Source organism: Fonsecaea erecta, assembly GCF_001651985.1.
Source record: "Fonsecaea erecta strain CBS 125763 chromosome Unknown Scaff13, whole genome shotgun sequence".
Classification (NCBI taxonomy): domain Eukaryota; kingdom Fungi; phylum Ascomycota; class Eurotiomycetes; order Chaetothyriales; family Herpotrichiellaceae; genus Fonsecaea; species Fonsecaea erecta.
In genome coordinates, this window is record NW_017387256.1 from 287,677 (window position 1) to 303,396 (window position 15,720).

General features: G+C 53.4%; 4 protein-coding genes across 4 annotated transcripts; 1 reads left to right on the forward strand and 3 right to left on the reverse strand.

Moving 5' to 3' along the window:
* Positions 1-4,536: 4,536 nt before the first annotated feature.
* On the forward strand, positions 4,537-6,132 carry AYL99_11014 (hypothetical protein; the record flags this gene model as incomplete). The annotated part of the gene is made up of 1 exon (XM_018842520.1): positions 4,537-6,132. The coding sequence occupies one exon, from the start codon at positions 4,537-4,539 to the stop codon at positions 6,130-6,132; it is 1,596 nt and encodes a 531-aa protein (XP_018687933.1).
* A 2,620-nt stretch (positions 6,133-8,752) lies between these two features.
* On the reverse strand, positions 8,753-9,166 carry AYL99_11015 (hypothetical protein; the record flags this gene model as incomplete). Its single annotated transcript, XM_018842521.1, has 2 exons — positions 8,753-8,998; positions 9,065-9,166. The coding sequence occupies 2 exons, from the start codon at positions 9,164-9,166 to the stop codon at positions 8,753-8,755; spliced, it is 348 nt and encodes a 115-aa protein (XP_018687934.1).
* A 1,180-nt stretch (positions 9,167-10,346) lies between these two features.
* AYL99_11016 (hypothetical protein) lies at positions 10,347-11,072 on the reverse strand (the record flags this gene model as incomplete). Its single annotated transcript, XM_018842522.1, has 1 exon — positions 10,347-11,072. One exon carries the CDS (start codon positions 11,070-11,072, stop codon positions 10,347-10,349), a length of 726 nt encoding a protein of 241 aa, XP_018687935.1.
* A 2,117-nt stretch (positions 11,073-13,189) lies between these two features.
* Positions 13,190-14,428, reverse strand: AYL99_11017 (hypothetical protein; the record flags this gene model as incomplete). Its single annotated transcript, XM_018842523.1, has 1 exon — positions 13,190-14,428. The coding sequence occupies one exon, from the start codon at positions 14,426-14,428 to the stop codon at positions 13,190-13,192; it is 1,239 nt and encodes a 412-aa protein (XP_018687936.1).
* Between the last annotated feature and the right edge of the window lie 1,292 nt (positions 14,429-15,720).

A 15,720-nucleotide genomic window follows, 5' to 3' on the forward strand; every position in this document is an offset into this window, starting at 1 on the left:
CAAGATAAGTATCATCGGGATCCTGAGTTCTCTTCAGGCTTTGGAAATGAAGGTGGGGAGTAGATATTCCTTCTCCATCGCAACTGTCCTCGGTGAATCGCTTCGACTCGTGCATCCCGATAGATCAGCAAAACGACCTCTCCACCATCAGTCTTGCGTTTTCGGCGACGTTGACATATGTGGTTGGCCAAATTGCGCCCATCGGGTTCTTTTGTCTCGCAACGGTGTCCCCTGGGTGAGAAACCGATGACGAAGCTGGGGTGAGGGATTGTGCTTGTCTCCATGGAAGGGCACTCCGGATGTGTTCTTTGGCAGGTCATCTCTGCGAACAAATCATGTCATGCTTTCCGTCACGTCGCCAAGTTGTCTCGCCTTGGAGGCATTCGGAGGGCCCTTGCTGTTCGCTTGCGACCTGGTCAATCCAAGCCGAACCTTAATCCATTCATTGTGGTGAAACCAGAATGATCCGTTGCGAGAGGATTTGTGGCGCTGATATTCTTGTTCCCCTGCTCAGCCCTTTTTGTGGCTCAGACCACTATCTTGGGCGCAGCAAGGCCTTCCCCAGTGATCCTTCACTGTCTCCAACTTATCGAGTTTAACAGCGCCCAGCTGCCTCCCACTCCTGCGCCCCCAAGCCGTCCTCTCGCGAGGACCTCCTCAACAACCACGGTAATTGGTCTGCACCGAAGGAGGAGGAGAAGGATGTCTCCTGCTGTCATGACCTGTTATTGCGGAGCTGCCGTGCCAAAAACCATCACAGCGCCGAACCTTGCTGGGTAGCTACAGTAAAACTGACGAATTCCACTGCCGTGATATCCATGGTATCTGCACGTCGAAGTGGACTCCACTTTCCTTTCGAGGGCTCCGCACCTTCTTGTCGGGAGATGCTCTCGTGAGGTGTAGAGGTAATTGGCGCAACCTCTTGTAATCACAGCTTGACTCAGCGCCCCATCGATCAATCCTCATTAGTAGGTAGGTTTGTTTCAGAGTGATAGATGCTGGTTGGTGCTGGTAGTGCTTACTCTCACCTTCATCCGCCGTTTAGTAGACGAAAGCCTGAAATGATTGGCAGCTGCAACCGTATGGAACCATTCGTCGCGAAAAGGTGATTCGCATGTGTGATGGCACCCGTGCTCTGCTTGAGGTATGCAGTTCAGTGTCGGAAGTGTGACAGGTCAGGCCAGGCCAGGTCTTCATACGAGTAGCGGCAAGAGTTGGAGTGCTCCTCGACAAAAGCGTGCCGAAACACTGAAGGGCAAGTGGCACCCGTCCCTCTTGCTACACCACTTTTCACCGGGGGAGAGCGGCCCTTGAAGTCGCCCACGGTGTGCAGGTCCCATCGTACTGGTACCGGAGGCTGCGGGAGAACGAGATCACCGTGGCCAGAACGTGACGCGCCTCGCCAGCGGTGTCGAACGCGAAGTCTTCGCGGATGAGATGTTATGCCTGCGAAAAAGAGTAAGCTATGAGCCTTCACCGCCGCCATCACTCGCCAGCAACATCTACCCTCAGGGAGAGATGGTAGTCCCATGCCCGTGAGGCACTTCTGCGTTGACAGGATTTGCCTGTGTCATATGGGCCATTGTAGTCCTCAACGCATACACCCAGACCATGCCATGGCATGCCTAGATATCTCGTCGGCAACTCTTTATCAGCGTGTTTGAGGCGTTTGTCCAGTTCTCTTGCTGTCGCGGGCATTTCAACTCGGATATTTGCGTGCCTCCCGGATTGCCAATGTGGCCCAACGAACGCCTTCCTTGATCTTCAATCATGGCAGCCAAGTGGCCCACGGGCTATAGCTCCGACGTAGGCGACGCAACCGCGGCGGCCAAACACATCCACTCGGGCCGATGCAGCCAGCATCACCGTATCCCAGGGCAAATCGAGTCAGTGTGGGCAGTAGAAGTGAGGGATGCTTGGGTTTGGGTTGGCAACGTAGAGCAACTCCGGGATCATGATGATCAGCGTTGTGCTGCTTCCAAGCCTTTTGCGGGCGTGATGTGGTCATGGTCAAGGGTATCCTGGACGTCGTTGGCGGCGGCGTAGGGCATGCCGCTGCCCTCGAGAGTCGGATAAGAAGTATGCTGTACCAATATCTTCCTGACGCATATCACTTTGTAATTCCAAGTGCCTCCTCTTAATCGTCGGAGAATCTTCTTACTCCGTCGCAGTAATGCAGAGTGTTGACACTGAATTGAATGAAACCTGCGCGATCCAACCCAGGGAAAGGATCGCAGGTCGACTGCTTTCCCCGATATGCTTCCTGCAGGCTCTTTCTTAGCATTTCGATAACACGACCAAATCTGAAAAGTTCGAACAGTGCTTGAGCATGCATGCAGAGAAGGATCGAGGAGAGATGCAAGGAGGATGCGAGAGGATGGGGGCTCAGGAGGGTGTAATAGCCGGTTCAGCAGAGGAGGGACTGCAATCCACATGGGATGAGAACACTTCGAGAGAATCCTCATACGCGAGTCGGCGAGGAAAGGAGGAGCTTTGGTGAAGGGGGAGTCGGACGAGCACGGCGGCGACAGAGCAGGGAACTAGATGGTTCTCCAAAGTAAGTTTCTCTCAATATACCCTATGGTACGAAGGAAGCGATGAGGTAACCAAAATGGCCCATCCCCCGTTGCGTTCGCCGACAGTAAGCAACACGAGGTTATGCACCACTGATTTCACATGCCTGCTTCAGGACCTGCTTCATGTGAAAAACATGCAACATGCGCAAGAGCCGATTGATGGAACGATACCCAAGGAGTCATGGCGAAAGGCGCAATCTCCATACCCTCCCAATATGCGTATGTTAGTCTCAGAAGCAAGAGCCTGTGTGGTCGGTTCTCGAGTATTGGCAGCCAAAACATTACGAGCAAGGGTCGGATCAAAAGTTGAGCTGGATGCGGAGCTGGGGCTTGGAATGAATTCGTCGGCCTCCTCCTCTTGGTTTCGCAACGGTACGCTTGCGAATTTCAAGGAGGCGGTTGAAGCGAGATCCCTCGAGATATTCTTGCCTTGATTTAGATGGAGGTGTCCTTGCCCCAGGACGAAGGAGACATCATCTCATCTGGGCGTGTAGTCAAGCACAGCCAAACAGGATGCCTTCATTGCAAGGAGTGAGAAGAAACGCATTCCGCCACATCCGCCAGCAGCAGAGAAGTCCCAGGGACCGAGACGCTCGGTAAACCCAGGAATTTCAAGTCTCCTCCTCGGAGGCCATTTCTATTGCTTGCTTGTCAAAGCTGCTTGTTTCCCGGCCACTGTCTCTTAGCAGTCCCAGGAGACGCAGTCACCTTCGGTTTCCACATTTAATTCCGCAGGGCAGGGTTCGAGGGAGGTATCGGGGACAGCAGGATTTCGAGAGCGCGTGGCTCGGTGCAGTCTTGGGTATTCAGGTTGAGGCGGTCGATACATGTGCCACGAATCAGTGCAGAGTCCCATCGTCGATCCCATTATTGTTTAGAATCACGGTTGGTGTCCTGATGACAGCGTTGCTCAGGCTTCGCTCCCTGCTGCAACAGGCGTCTTATAGATGGACGATCACGTCATGTTCGGAAGGCCCATGGATTCGCTCGTAGGGATTCGCGACTGAGTGTGTATCAGCTGGTAACATATTCAATCTTGATGTCCATTCCTGTGGGAGGCGTGTCAATAAGCTGATCATAGTTCATATCACCTACAGATGCGATCCTCCGACGCAACTCCAAAGGAAACCACCCAGGAAAAGCAGCTTCAAAGGTGCATGGACCCAGCATAGAAAGTCTAGGGACTGAGTATTCTGACCTCATGCGGGAGCTTTTGATCGCAGACAAGTTGTGCCTTGAGTGGTGAGGTCAGGAAGAACGTACGGAGTGCATATCAGAAGTAGGAGGTGCTGCGCATTGATGCTTCATGGAAAGCGCTGTGTTCAGCCAGGTCATGATGGCGTCGACAGATTGCGTTGAAGTGAGAGAACCCATGGGCTGCGTATTCGCAGGAGAATGTTCGCGTCACCTTCCCGAAATTGGCCATCCGCCAATTCAAGTGATGCTGCCGCAACGTCACCACTCCGGTCTACCTTCTTCTTCCAGCAGTCAACCAAATATTAATATGCCGAGCATAATCCGCCGACCAAACACGTCGCGGCGGCTAAGACGAGCCTTGTAAAGAACCACATTCAGCTTCAACCCACCTCCTCACCTTGAACACCCCTCCCGACTCGCGCACAATTCGCCCAGGGTTTCCCCCCTTCACTCTTTGGGAAGAGTTCTGCTCATATACCAGACTCGGGATGCCGCCCCTTGTGGGCGAAACGGGAATTCTATTTTTGGGCCCTTTCACGCGTCAGCCTGGTGTCACAACATACCAATGAACCAATAATACTGGTAACCAGTTACCAGCGTGCTGTGGTTAGCGCTTCATAGACCTGCAGGGCCAAGTGCAGCACAGCGAAACAGCTCGCCAGCGCCAACCGCCCATGTCTCTCGCCATCCTTGTCTCTCACCATCCACTTGAACCCAGCATATCTAGCGCCTCATTGAGCATAAAGCCTTTATATTTAAGCCCATGGCTCCCCGAGCTCGCCTTCCTCGTGCCAAGGGCAAAGCGCAGGGGCACAGAACTGGTTCTCAAAGCAGAACCCCAATCAAGAAGTCCACGCCCAAACCTCAAGCTGGTACTCGAAGGAGTACAAGACTGGCAAACAAAACGTCAGTTTCTTCCGACTTACACCTCGCAACACCGGCACCGGTCTCTCAGCGGTCCCGTCTCAAGCGGAAGCGTCCTCAAGACCCCGAATTTGATGCCGACGGGACAGAAAGCGTTCGCCCTCTGAAACAGTCCCCAAGACTTCCTCCTCCTACGTACCAGCTCACTGCGGACAACTTGAGGATACTCAATGCAGATATGGGCTCCTCAACCAACGACCGCTTGACTCTGAAACGGACCTTGTCCCGGCGTTCGATGACTGCATCAGAAACAGAGACAGACAAATCTCAGCCTTCGGCTAAAACTACCACCTTCTACAGATATCAGCGCCTTGCGGCTGTTGGTCTCCGTATACATACCGACATACCCGACGACATCCAAGCCGCTGTCGATAAAATTGTCGGAACCGAAGTCTCGGAAGATCGTATCGCTGGGCTTGGCAACATTACGAAGAAATTCCACCAGGACTGTAAAGAAAAGATCCGGGGCGGACGCAGCGAAGCCGACTTCGTTGGAATTCTCCGCACTGCACTCATATCCATGAAGCCCGGCAACATTGAATTGCATGAGATGGCCGATTGGCGAGAGGACCTGAAGCCGACTATCCAGCGGCCGAACATGAACTGGAGCTTCGTGGAAAAAATTGTCCGCCAACAGGATGAGGTTAACAACCCTTCGGCACTTCCAACACCGAAAAGCCAACAGCAGTCTGGCCAGATGGGCACCGTTCCCCAGCCTTCAATGCTTGGCGCATCAAATTCTGCGTCCGGTGACCGGCCAGCTCAATTCGATATGATGCCTCCACCTGCTCCGAGCCTCGTTAAGACACCACGTCCCGATATCTCGATAGGCATACAACAATTCGCTCTCATCCCGGCCCTCTCCGCCATTTTAACACGAGATCTTACCGATACGGAGTTCGAGCGATTCCTTCAAGCCTTTGAGAACATCACAATCCCGGGCGAGCGAGGCGAGAGCCCAGAACCGCTTCTCATTGCCGTGCCAACGCAAACAAGTTCAACCCTTATGTTTCCGTTTGCTGTGGCTGAAGCCAAGGCTTACTCGACCGGCAGACAGGTCTTCGAGGCGCAAAATCAGGCCGCAGTCTCCGGGGCTTGCGGGCTGAAAATGCAACTGTTGCTGAATGAGCTGGTCAAACGCTCCACGAGCGGTCAGATTGATGGTCCACATCCCCAGTCAAATGGTTCACCTCCGCTTTTCTTCTCTATCTGTACCGAAGGGCCCTACCACGAGCTCTGGGTCCACTATACCCATATGAAAAACAATATACGTGAGTTCAACATGGCGCTTTTGAAGATTTGCAATGGGATGTTATTGGAGAGCGTAGGGGACTTTATCGCCGCAGTTGACGATGTGATGCGATGGGGGAATGGCAAGTTTTTCGACTCGGTGGTGGAGCGTCTCGGAATAGTAGCAAGAGGAGCAGGCCTGTAAACGCGGACGTCGGGGCATGCGTGGACTAGGGCTTTGTCCTCACTGGCGAAGAGGCCGTTATTTTCGTTCCTGCGATGGTTTTTTCTTCTCTTCGGGCAGAAGCTGCAGCGTTTGCGAACCTCTGGTACAGTGGCTCCATCCTTCACCGCCATGCTCTCACAGAGTCTCTGACGCCTCTGGCGAACGCCTGGATGACCTCGCTCATGGATTTGAAAGTGCCATTCCAGCAACAGCCGCCTTGCATTAATTACTTGGACCAATGATATATTTGTAACATGGGAAAATTTTGTCTTTTTCATATTATAGTCGCCGATGCGCGCCGGCCGTGATATATATATATATTTCCCCGAACAGTCGTCGCCCACGACCTTTTCGCTGACTTATCCCTCGCCGCTTTGCTCTCCAGCTAACGACTATTTAGTCGGTTCGCTCCCTCGTCCGCTCTTTTCTGTACTCTCCCTCGGTTTCGATGATCGGAGGAACTTCTTCAGACTCATATAATGACTTGATATCTGAAGAGCTGGAGAAATATTTCTTGACGACCATAGATTGATGTTAAAAGCCTTAATGAGAGCGTGGCAGCTTTCGAAGATTGTGTCGAGTTGTTTCGAACGAAGACTGGGGAGACTGGGAACGATGGGAACGATGGGAACGATGGGAACGACGGAAAGAAAAGGAAGAAGATGAAGACAATCCAGAAGGGAGATTGTAGTTCTTCGAAAGGTGCTTCGCCGAGCACCATGTGTTAAGAGTATTCTTCTCTTCCTCACCTTCTATGAGTGCTCTTCGCCTCTCCTTTGTGCCATGAGGTGTGATTATGAGCACAGAACACCAGGTCTGAGTGGCCCCGTGTATTCCGTAGCATTAGGAGTTTTCTTGTTCTGTGCCGATGCGGTTTCCCTCCACGTGGCTAGCTTGTGTTAGGCGGGAGGTTGACATAACCTTGAACACGAAGAATGCAGAGAGAAACTCACTGGAGCGCTGACAGCGCCAGCGTTCCTCCGGGGGGTCCGCTTAGCGTTTAAGTTGCACGGATAGAAGGGGCATTTCCGTCCACTTCGTCGGTCGGGAAGCATACTAGTGCAGGGTGGAGAATCAGCAACTTGGCCACGCTTTCCTGGTTGGTCCCCCCGGTGGAAGGTCGGGATGCTGCAGGGTGATATCTGCGCGACGGGGATTCTCTCGCCAGTGAGCATCCTGGTTTTTGGATCCCCTTTGCAATCAAGCATGCCGGATGGCATTGCTGGAAGTGAGTTGATGGATTCCCCCTCCCAGTCCTGCATGCGATTGCCTCCGCCCGCAGACTTAGCCTCCGTTCCCTTGAAAGCACGCTGAACGGTCTTGTGTGGGTGGTTAGGTCCGCAGGAACCGTTGCCCTGGACGGGGCCTAATCGTGAGGGAGGGCCAATCCCCAAAACAACATTTGATCAGAGATCGGATGAAATATACACTCGTCGCTGAGCTCTCAGCTTCCTCGCGATCCGTGACTCAACGACCGCCAGAGTCGTCGTGGAGAACGAAAGGCTTGCCAGGATGTCGTCGACGTAAGCATTGCAAGACCGCGCAAGTTGAGGGCGTGCGGCACGGCGCACCTCTGGCGGAGGGAGTGGCACCCTGCAACCGAGCGAAATATCATTTCGATGGTGAGGTAAGTAAGCGGGTATACAGGTATGCGGGAGTGAACAGCGAGGGTGAAAGCAACTTGAGTATGAACGCATTCAGGCCAGCAAATGGGCAAGACGCGGAGGAGTCGCAAAATCCCTGGATTGACTGCTCCACGTCAGACCCCTAGGCGACCACTCCAAGCTGACTCACAACTTCCACCCAGCTCACCTCGCAACACACTCGCATTCGTCACACAGTTTTCATCCTCCACACTGCTTCTTCGTCGTCCTGACGGCTTCCAAAGGATGATTGATCTCAGCCCTGCTGGGCCAATCCCGAGAGGTTTGTGGATGAGACACAGATAACGGCCGTTGGGTGCAATGAGGTTGAAGCTATCGAGGACGGTGCCCATCAAATTAGATGCAGTGTTGTCGGAAGCTATAGAATTGAAATGGCGATATATTTCGGACTATCTTTGGCATTGTGTTGAATTCCATTCATAGACTTTCATGGCAAGGTATCGGTGACCTCTAAAGTAATTAGGAACTTTTTAGCCTCAAGTTGCTGCGCAAACAGGGTCACTTACCTCAATCCCGACAAAGCCACACTGTATCTCGCAGAGTACGCTCCGTCCCCAGCTTCCCCAATACTTCATGCCTTGAACGAAGCCATATCCAAAGCGAATAGGAAAAAAGTCATCAGGAGAATACCAAACAAGGGTTTCTTCTTCAATCTTCTCGACGGGAGCAAAGGTCCGAAATCCAGGCCGGGCAAACTGCCCTTCCTGGGAACGGTAAACGCAGAAGCGATCTCTGCGCCCAGTGAAGTACATTGACCATGTCTTTCGAAGACAGAGAGTATGTTGTCCGGAGTCCCAGTTGAATCAGGGCCAATGGAGTCTCTTTTTTCTGATATGGATTCAGCAGTGTCTGAGACGGCTTGGCCTCAGAGTTCTCCACTGCCTCTCTGGTCTCTCTTGTCTTCCACGTCCCCTTCGTTGCGCAACGAGGAAGTGTCAACCCGCCGCCAGAAGGCGATGGCCGTGTGATGAGTTGATGCGGTCAACATTCCGCCAAAAGAGTGGCATCGAACAAGATTGGGCCATCTGCTGAGAACGTAACTCTCGAAGCCGTGTTCCCAAGTTCTTGTATCCGGTGAACAGGTTGGGAGTTCTGGGAGGCAGTTTTTTGAAAAGAGGAGAGGAATTCAGCGCCCGCACCGCCGCGCTGAATTGAGAGCTGGGGACGCAGACCTCGATATCCTGTAACACGTTAGACTCTGGAAGGACAGGGGTGTGAAAGACAGCAACATGTTAGATACAGGGTACGTTGTAGTAGTTGAGTACAAGTTCACCAACAACGACAGTGGCCACGTCCGCACTCTTCAGCAGATTGAGCGCCGTCTGCAATAATAATACATCTGCACTCATGTCGATCTGCAGGAAATACGGAGTACAGAGCTCCCGCAGTGCCGCCGCAAATACCTCGGTATGGCTTTTCGGTCACGTGAAACTAATGCAGCCTTGGCGCTTGTTGATTAGACACCCTTTCGAACAGGGAAAACGCCACCTAAACGCGTTGGCGTCGGGTGGCTGATTCTGAACTGACAAAGTGGCTCGGTTTGGATGATCGCTGGATTCCCTCCAACGTTATTTTCAACAGCGATGAATATGACGATGTTCAAGTATGTACAAGCGAATTTTGCGATGCTTGAATAGATGCTCATTGACTTTCCAAATTTTGTCGGATCTTCATCTTGAAGTTGGGGACCAGTATCAGAGCTTCCACATTCCCGTCCGAGCCCCTTTTCTGATCCTGGCGGGTGACATTGGTCGACTTCAGGACTACGAAAAATACCTTTCTTTCCTCACGACGCAATGTTCGAAGTTCGATGCGGTGTATCTGGTCCTTGGAAATCATGAGTTCTACGGTCTGTCTCGATCTGATGGCCTGGCTCGTGCCTACAGACTTGAGAAAGAAGAAAGGACCATGGGAAGACTGAGAGTCCTACATCGGACAAGGCTAGACGTTCACCCATCTCTCTGTATTCTTGGATGCACTCTTCAGTCACATATCCGCCCACAAAACCGCACAGTGGTTGAGCAACGGGTAAAGGATTTTCAAAGAATATCAGATTGGACAGTCGATCTGCATAATGAAGAACACCAAAAGGACCTGGATTGGCTTCGGACCGAGATTACCTCAATAATCGCTGAATCGGAGTCAAATATCAAAGCGAGATCTATCCTCGTCATTTCCCATCATGCGCCTATCAGAAAAGGAAGCAGTCATCCCCAGAATGAGAACAACCCTTGGGCAGATGGATTTGCGACAGACATCCTCGGAGTCTACAAGGAGATGAGCAGGGTGCAGTGGTGGGTCTTTGGGCACACACATTACACCACCCAATGGCGTGAGCACGGAGTCACCCTCATCAGCAATCAACGGGGCTATATCTTTGTCTCTGACTCGAATGGAAGTAACATTAAAGAGTCTAAAAGCGAAGACACACGGCATTTTATTTGTTCCTTATTCAACGGAAAAGAGAGTCACTTCAACCCGCAAAAATGTATAACAATCAGAGTCTGAGATCGCCATGGTAGGCGTATCTCATCCAAGTATACCAGACTGAACATCCCCACGCGTCGGAGGCGGCAATTGAGCCAATTCGACAGACGCCACGCGCTCTTTCACCTTCACAAGATCCATATCCAAAGTACGAAATGTCAGTTCCAGCTCTGGATACCTCTTTATGGCAAGGCCAACATGGTCCAGGTTGAATTCGCTCCGCTTAGCTTTCAACTCGTCTGCGAAGCGACTCACCAGCCATCGAATATCCGCAGAATCGTGAAATTTACCGCGTGTGGCCGCTGCACGAAGCTTGCCTTTGAAGATATAAACTGGGTCCAGAAGCGACACAACGCCGGAAGCGCCAAGCTGTCCTGAAACAGAAAGAGTCCGCGTGGCGAGATCCGGCATTCGGTAACGGGCGTCTGCTCGAATCAGCAAGGTCTTCCCTAAGGAATGCGACACACCTTCGAACTGTTCGACGAAGACCTCAACAAGCACGGCATTCCCGCGGTCAGCTCGGTCGGACCACAAGAACGCAACATAGTCAGTGCGACTTTGAGGAATACATTGGAAACCGGAGTTCCCATCGAGCAACTGAACCAACGCTTCCTTCGAGGTCGAGGCGATGCAGTCAATGTCCTTGTTTTCACGTGGTCCGCCAAGTGCTCCAATGGCATATCCACCGAAAATTCCATGCTTGATGTTGGCTTTGTCCAGCAACTGATAGAGTTCGATTGCAGCATCATTCAGGCGGGCTTGCATCATGTTGACGGTTTTCCTGTAAAATGTCTATGTAACAATAGAGTCCTGTCGGGAGTCTTACATCACTCATTACTGCAGCTCACGCTTCTTCTCATGTGTAACATTGATGCGGCGTCGTGGCCCAACGCCATTGGATCAGTACTTTGCTTCGCAAGACCAGATCTTCAGAGTCATGAGGTCCGACAAATGGAGTGTTTTGGAGTGTCGGGATTTGTAGTCTCGCCCTTCGGCCTCGTTATTGGCGGATTGAGCAAATCTTCCCATGAGAGTGGCATCCGGATGTCAAATTCAGAGCAGAGCCATTAATTACTCCCGGCAGGGATTCGACACGACTTGGTTCTACACTGGTGATATTCCCGGCCGTTTTTTAACTGTGGTAAGTGCTCTAATCTTGTTCCAAGCCAAGCAAAGAGGGACCCGGTATATCCTCAGTTGTTCCTGGTCCACTGCTTGATCACAGCCATCCTCTGCATCTCCTGGTGACCATGCCTCTTCCCGAACATCGCGTCGCCGCCGTAGTTTCTCGCCAGCACAATTCCCCATCGAGATCAACGATGGCTTCCACACGACAAGACACTGGAAGGAACCGTCCTCCCCGAGATAGACATCCTCGAACGTTTGCCACCCCATGATACATATCACCCCTAGCGTGGTTAGGGTCAATGAAGAGAGTCTGTTTCTTCTGGTGTGGGTTCAAACGGTGCTTGAGAGCGTTTGCCTTGAACTTCTCTCGGGCCCCTCCCTGACCTCTCTTGCCATCCACGTCTCCTTCATTGCGCGGCCAGCCCGTTTGCGAGGAGTGCTATCGGCGGCGCGAACAATAGGTCGGCTACATAGCCGAGTTTGAATGCCATCGTCAAAATCAGGTCGAGTCATGAAAGAATGGAACGTTGCCAGGCAGCAGGCTGGGCTGAAACAGCTCGGCGTATATATGAGGTATGAGCATTGTCGTCCTTCATAAGGAGAGGTTGTCAAAACTTACGCGAATCTAGAGGCAAAAGGGATCTAGCTAATCAATTACCCAGTCCCACGGTGCAGCCCGGACGCTGCTTTTTGCAGGTCTCGCGTTTTCATCGGACATAATTACCCGAGCACCCAGCCGGGGACGGACTTTAGAGGTCGATGAGTTAGCGTCGGGGGCTGCACAAGGCGGCACCACCCTCGTCCCAAAGAGGGGTAGGGCGCGCATCGTCACAAGCTCATCGCAATCCCCCCAGTCTGACTCTGGGCCACCACCATCACCACCACCACCACCACCATGGCACCCCATTGAAGGGTTTTCATGGTCCAAATCGATCTGTTGCAATGCTGCTGCCCCAACTGATCTGGAAACAGCACCCGCGACGGCGGCGAGAACGCGTGACGACGCGTCTCGTACCAACTACCTACCTACCCTCTCCCGTACCGGCGAACCCAGAGGCCGGTCTGACGTCCATGGTATTAAAAAACAAACGTGGAGGAACAATACTGTTTGTTATGGTGATGAGGATGTTGCCGGTGCCGATGGAAAACCGCAACGCGGGTGAAGCAGGGACAGGCAGGGTGCGCAAGATCCATGGCACGGACACACGAGTCACACACCCCATCTGAATCCATGGGGGACAGAATGATAGAAGGACGAACAACTATCCTCCCCGCCCCCTCCCCCCTCCCTGGGCCTGTTCGCCTCCCCGACCGGCGCTGCGCGGGCTTTGGTGCAATTCTGCAGAGTCATGCGAACAGCGTGAGAATGGGCACGGGTCTCGTCTCGTCAGAGGCACCACGTCAAAGGTGAATTATCGACGCGATAGCAAGGAAACTCGGAGCATTCCCACACGCTTTGCTAGTGCAAAAGGAGAGAGAGAAAAAGAAGATACAAGGGGCGACGGTGAGGTCATATCATTCATAAGCGGCCGTTATATAAAGATACCGAAATCAGTCCTCCAGAGCGGCGTTGCTGTCGCTCCAATCGTTTCTCCAGACGTTTTAAGGGCTTATTGCACCTTCTTCCGAGGCCGTGAATCATTTTCATCTTGGGTATTTCATGGTTTTTTTTCTTTTCCTTTCGAGGGAATTCTCCGTCATTATCCAAAGCCTTCTCTTCGCAGCCACCACATCATTCACGCGACCGAGTCTCCAAGTCATTTCGGGATGAGAGGCAGCTTGGTCTTGGACCGGTTGTGCAACATGAAGGGGCGCAGGGACGGGAGGGAGATCTTCTGGTGCAGCGACGGCATGGACAGTTTGTGACTGAGGAGCCCACGGCGGCCGGTGACCTGCAGCCCCCGTCCAAGGCTCCGGGCGGGCTTCTCACTGTTATTGTCTTGTTGTTGTCGCTGTGATTGTTTGGCGCTGTGATACGACGAGTCGGACGAGGGGCGAGCGCTGCTGAGGTAAGGCAACGTGGTGTCCCAGTACTGGCTCCACTGGGGCATGTCGCACTGCTGGACATCCGGCACGTTGGCCATGGCTGGGGTCAGGCTCTGGGCGAAATTCTGCAGCCCGTGCTGGGTCTGGAGCGCGTTCAGGCCTAAGAAGAAGTTGTCCCTCATCTCGGCCTCGAAGGGGAACCCCGGATGGGGCACCTCCAGCTGGGTTTCAAAGGGGGGGGTGAGTAGCACCACGACCACGAGGGCGATGGCGAGGACGGGGCTGCGCACGGTGTGGAGTTGTTGCAAGGCGGCCATCTGAAGGTGGTCTAGTTCCCCCGTGACGGCAAGGGTCTTGACGGTCTGCGGCCAGGCGTAGTCCTGGCTGAGGGCGAGGATGACGGTGAAGCGGGTGTCCAGGGGGGGATTTTGGTCGCCGATCTGCTGCTCCAAAGCGGTCATCCGGCGATGGAGGCCCGACACGCCCAGGACGCTGCGGGGGAGTGGATCTCGACTGCGTGGCAGCTTCTTGTAGTCCAGGGCGTTGCGCAGGCAGTGCTGCAGGGCCAGGACCTTCTCCTTGGGCGTGGGCAGGCCGATCAGGGTCAGGGTCTCGGCGATCTTCGCAGAGCTATTGAAGGTGCTGGTGGTAGCCGAGATGCGTGCGGCCGGCAGGAGCGTGAAGATGAGACGATCAAGGTTCTTGGGCACTCGGGGCAGGGGGTTGGTACTCTGGTAGGAGGCGCGGTTGATCCATGTGAGCCAGGGCACGATCTCGTTGTCCGAGGAGCACAGCACGGCGCGAATGTTGTCCGCGGTCCAGCGGATGTAGAAGGCGTCGAAGGGGTCAACCAGGCTGAGGATCAGGATCGCCAGCTTGCGGATAAATGTTTCGTTGATGTCCACGGGCGGAATGGTCCACGACTCTGGTCGCGGGCCTGTGCGCCGGGCTGCTGCCGCTGCCGCCGAGACTGGGGAGAGAAGTGGTACGGGGATTGTGACTGAAGCCATGTGGACGACAATGAGGAAGCGAACGAAGCGAAACAACAGCAACAAAACGGTGTGACAAAGGGTTGAGGAACATGTCCAACCCGGGAGGGGTCTAGCGAGAATTCATATACCGCCTGCATCTTGAGGGGGGGAAAGTGAGAGTCCAGGAAGACGAGGAGGAGGAGGAGGAGCAGCAGGGTGCAGGCAAGATGCAGTAAGATGCGGTGTCAAACATCCACACCCACACCCACATCCACACTCACAGCCATGGGCCCCAAAGGCAAATACAGTACGGATGTGCCAGCAAACGCAAGTCCAGCAACCGTGGACAGTCAAATCAGACGACTCGGTCGATGGCTCCGGAGGAAGCTGAAGCAAGAAGAAGGCGGCGGACACTCTGGATTGCACTGCCTGCATAGTGTTTGGCAGCTTGGGAAAGGGAAGGGAAGCCTCTTGTTGCCATTTTTTCCATGACATCGACGTACATACATCCCTCGATATGCAAGGGATAAAAGAATAGTTCGACGTCCCCACCCCTTCGGCGAATCCACTTTTGCTGTCAGCCGTATCTCTGCGTGCCGGGGTTGTTATAGTTATAAGAAGGTAAGAAGGGAGGGGATGAGCCCCCAAGCCCCCTCCTCCATTCACCTTACGTTGAAAAGCGAGGAAAACAGCTGGTGGAGGAAGGAAGAAGTTGAGGTTAGAGGTTGGAGGTTGGAGGCTGGAGGTTGAGAAGAGGCCAAACAAACCTTCGGGTTTCCTTGCGATCCGAACTTTGACTTGCATCGAGGTCCGCATCCTTTGCCCCATCATAATGCACTCTTTTTACTTACCGGCATGCTTAGTGTGGAGTGGACATTAGCCAGAGAGCGCTCTGAGTGGCTGGAGAAAGGGAGGGAGTCCATCCAGCCCAGCCGGAAGCAAGGAGAGTGGATAGACAAAAAAGAGAGACCACCAGCATTTGCCATATGCAGGGTAAGCTCAGGGCACGTCGATCAGCACCAGATTGGGCGTCGGGTATCGGATGGCATGGCGCAAGGGAAGGGGCGGCGAATCGGGACTAAGCGTGTTAGTGCGATATCGCGTTATCCGTGTGACTTCCATCCAATCCAAGGCGGGAGGGAGGGGGAGGAAGGGAATACGGTCGAAGTCGCCGTACCCGGACTTCGGGAAAAGCTGGGCTGCGACGAGGAGGAAAAGTCTGACGGGAAGAGAAAGAGAGAGAGTGAGAGAGAAGAAGAAGAAGAAGATTGTCCATGGGACCCCTACCTGCCCTACCCTACCCTGCCCTGCCCTGCCCTGCCCTGCGTTAC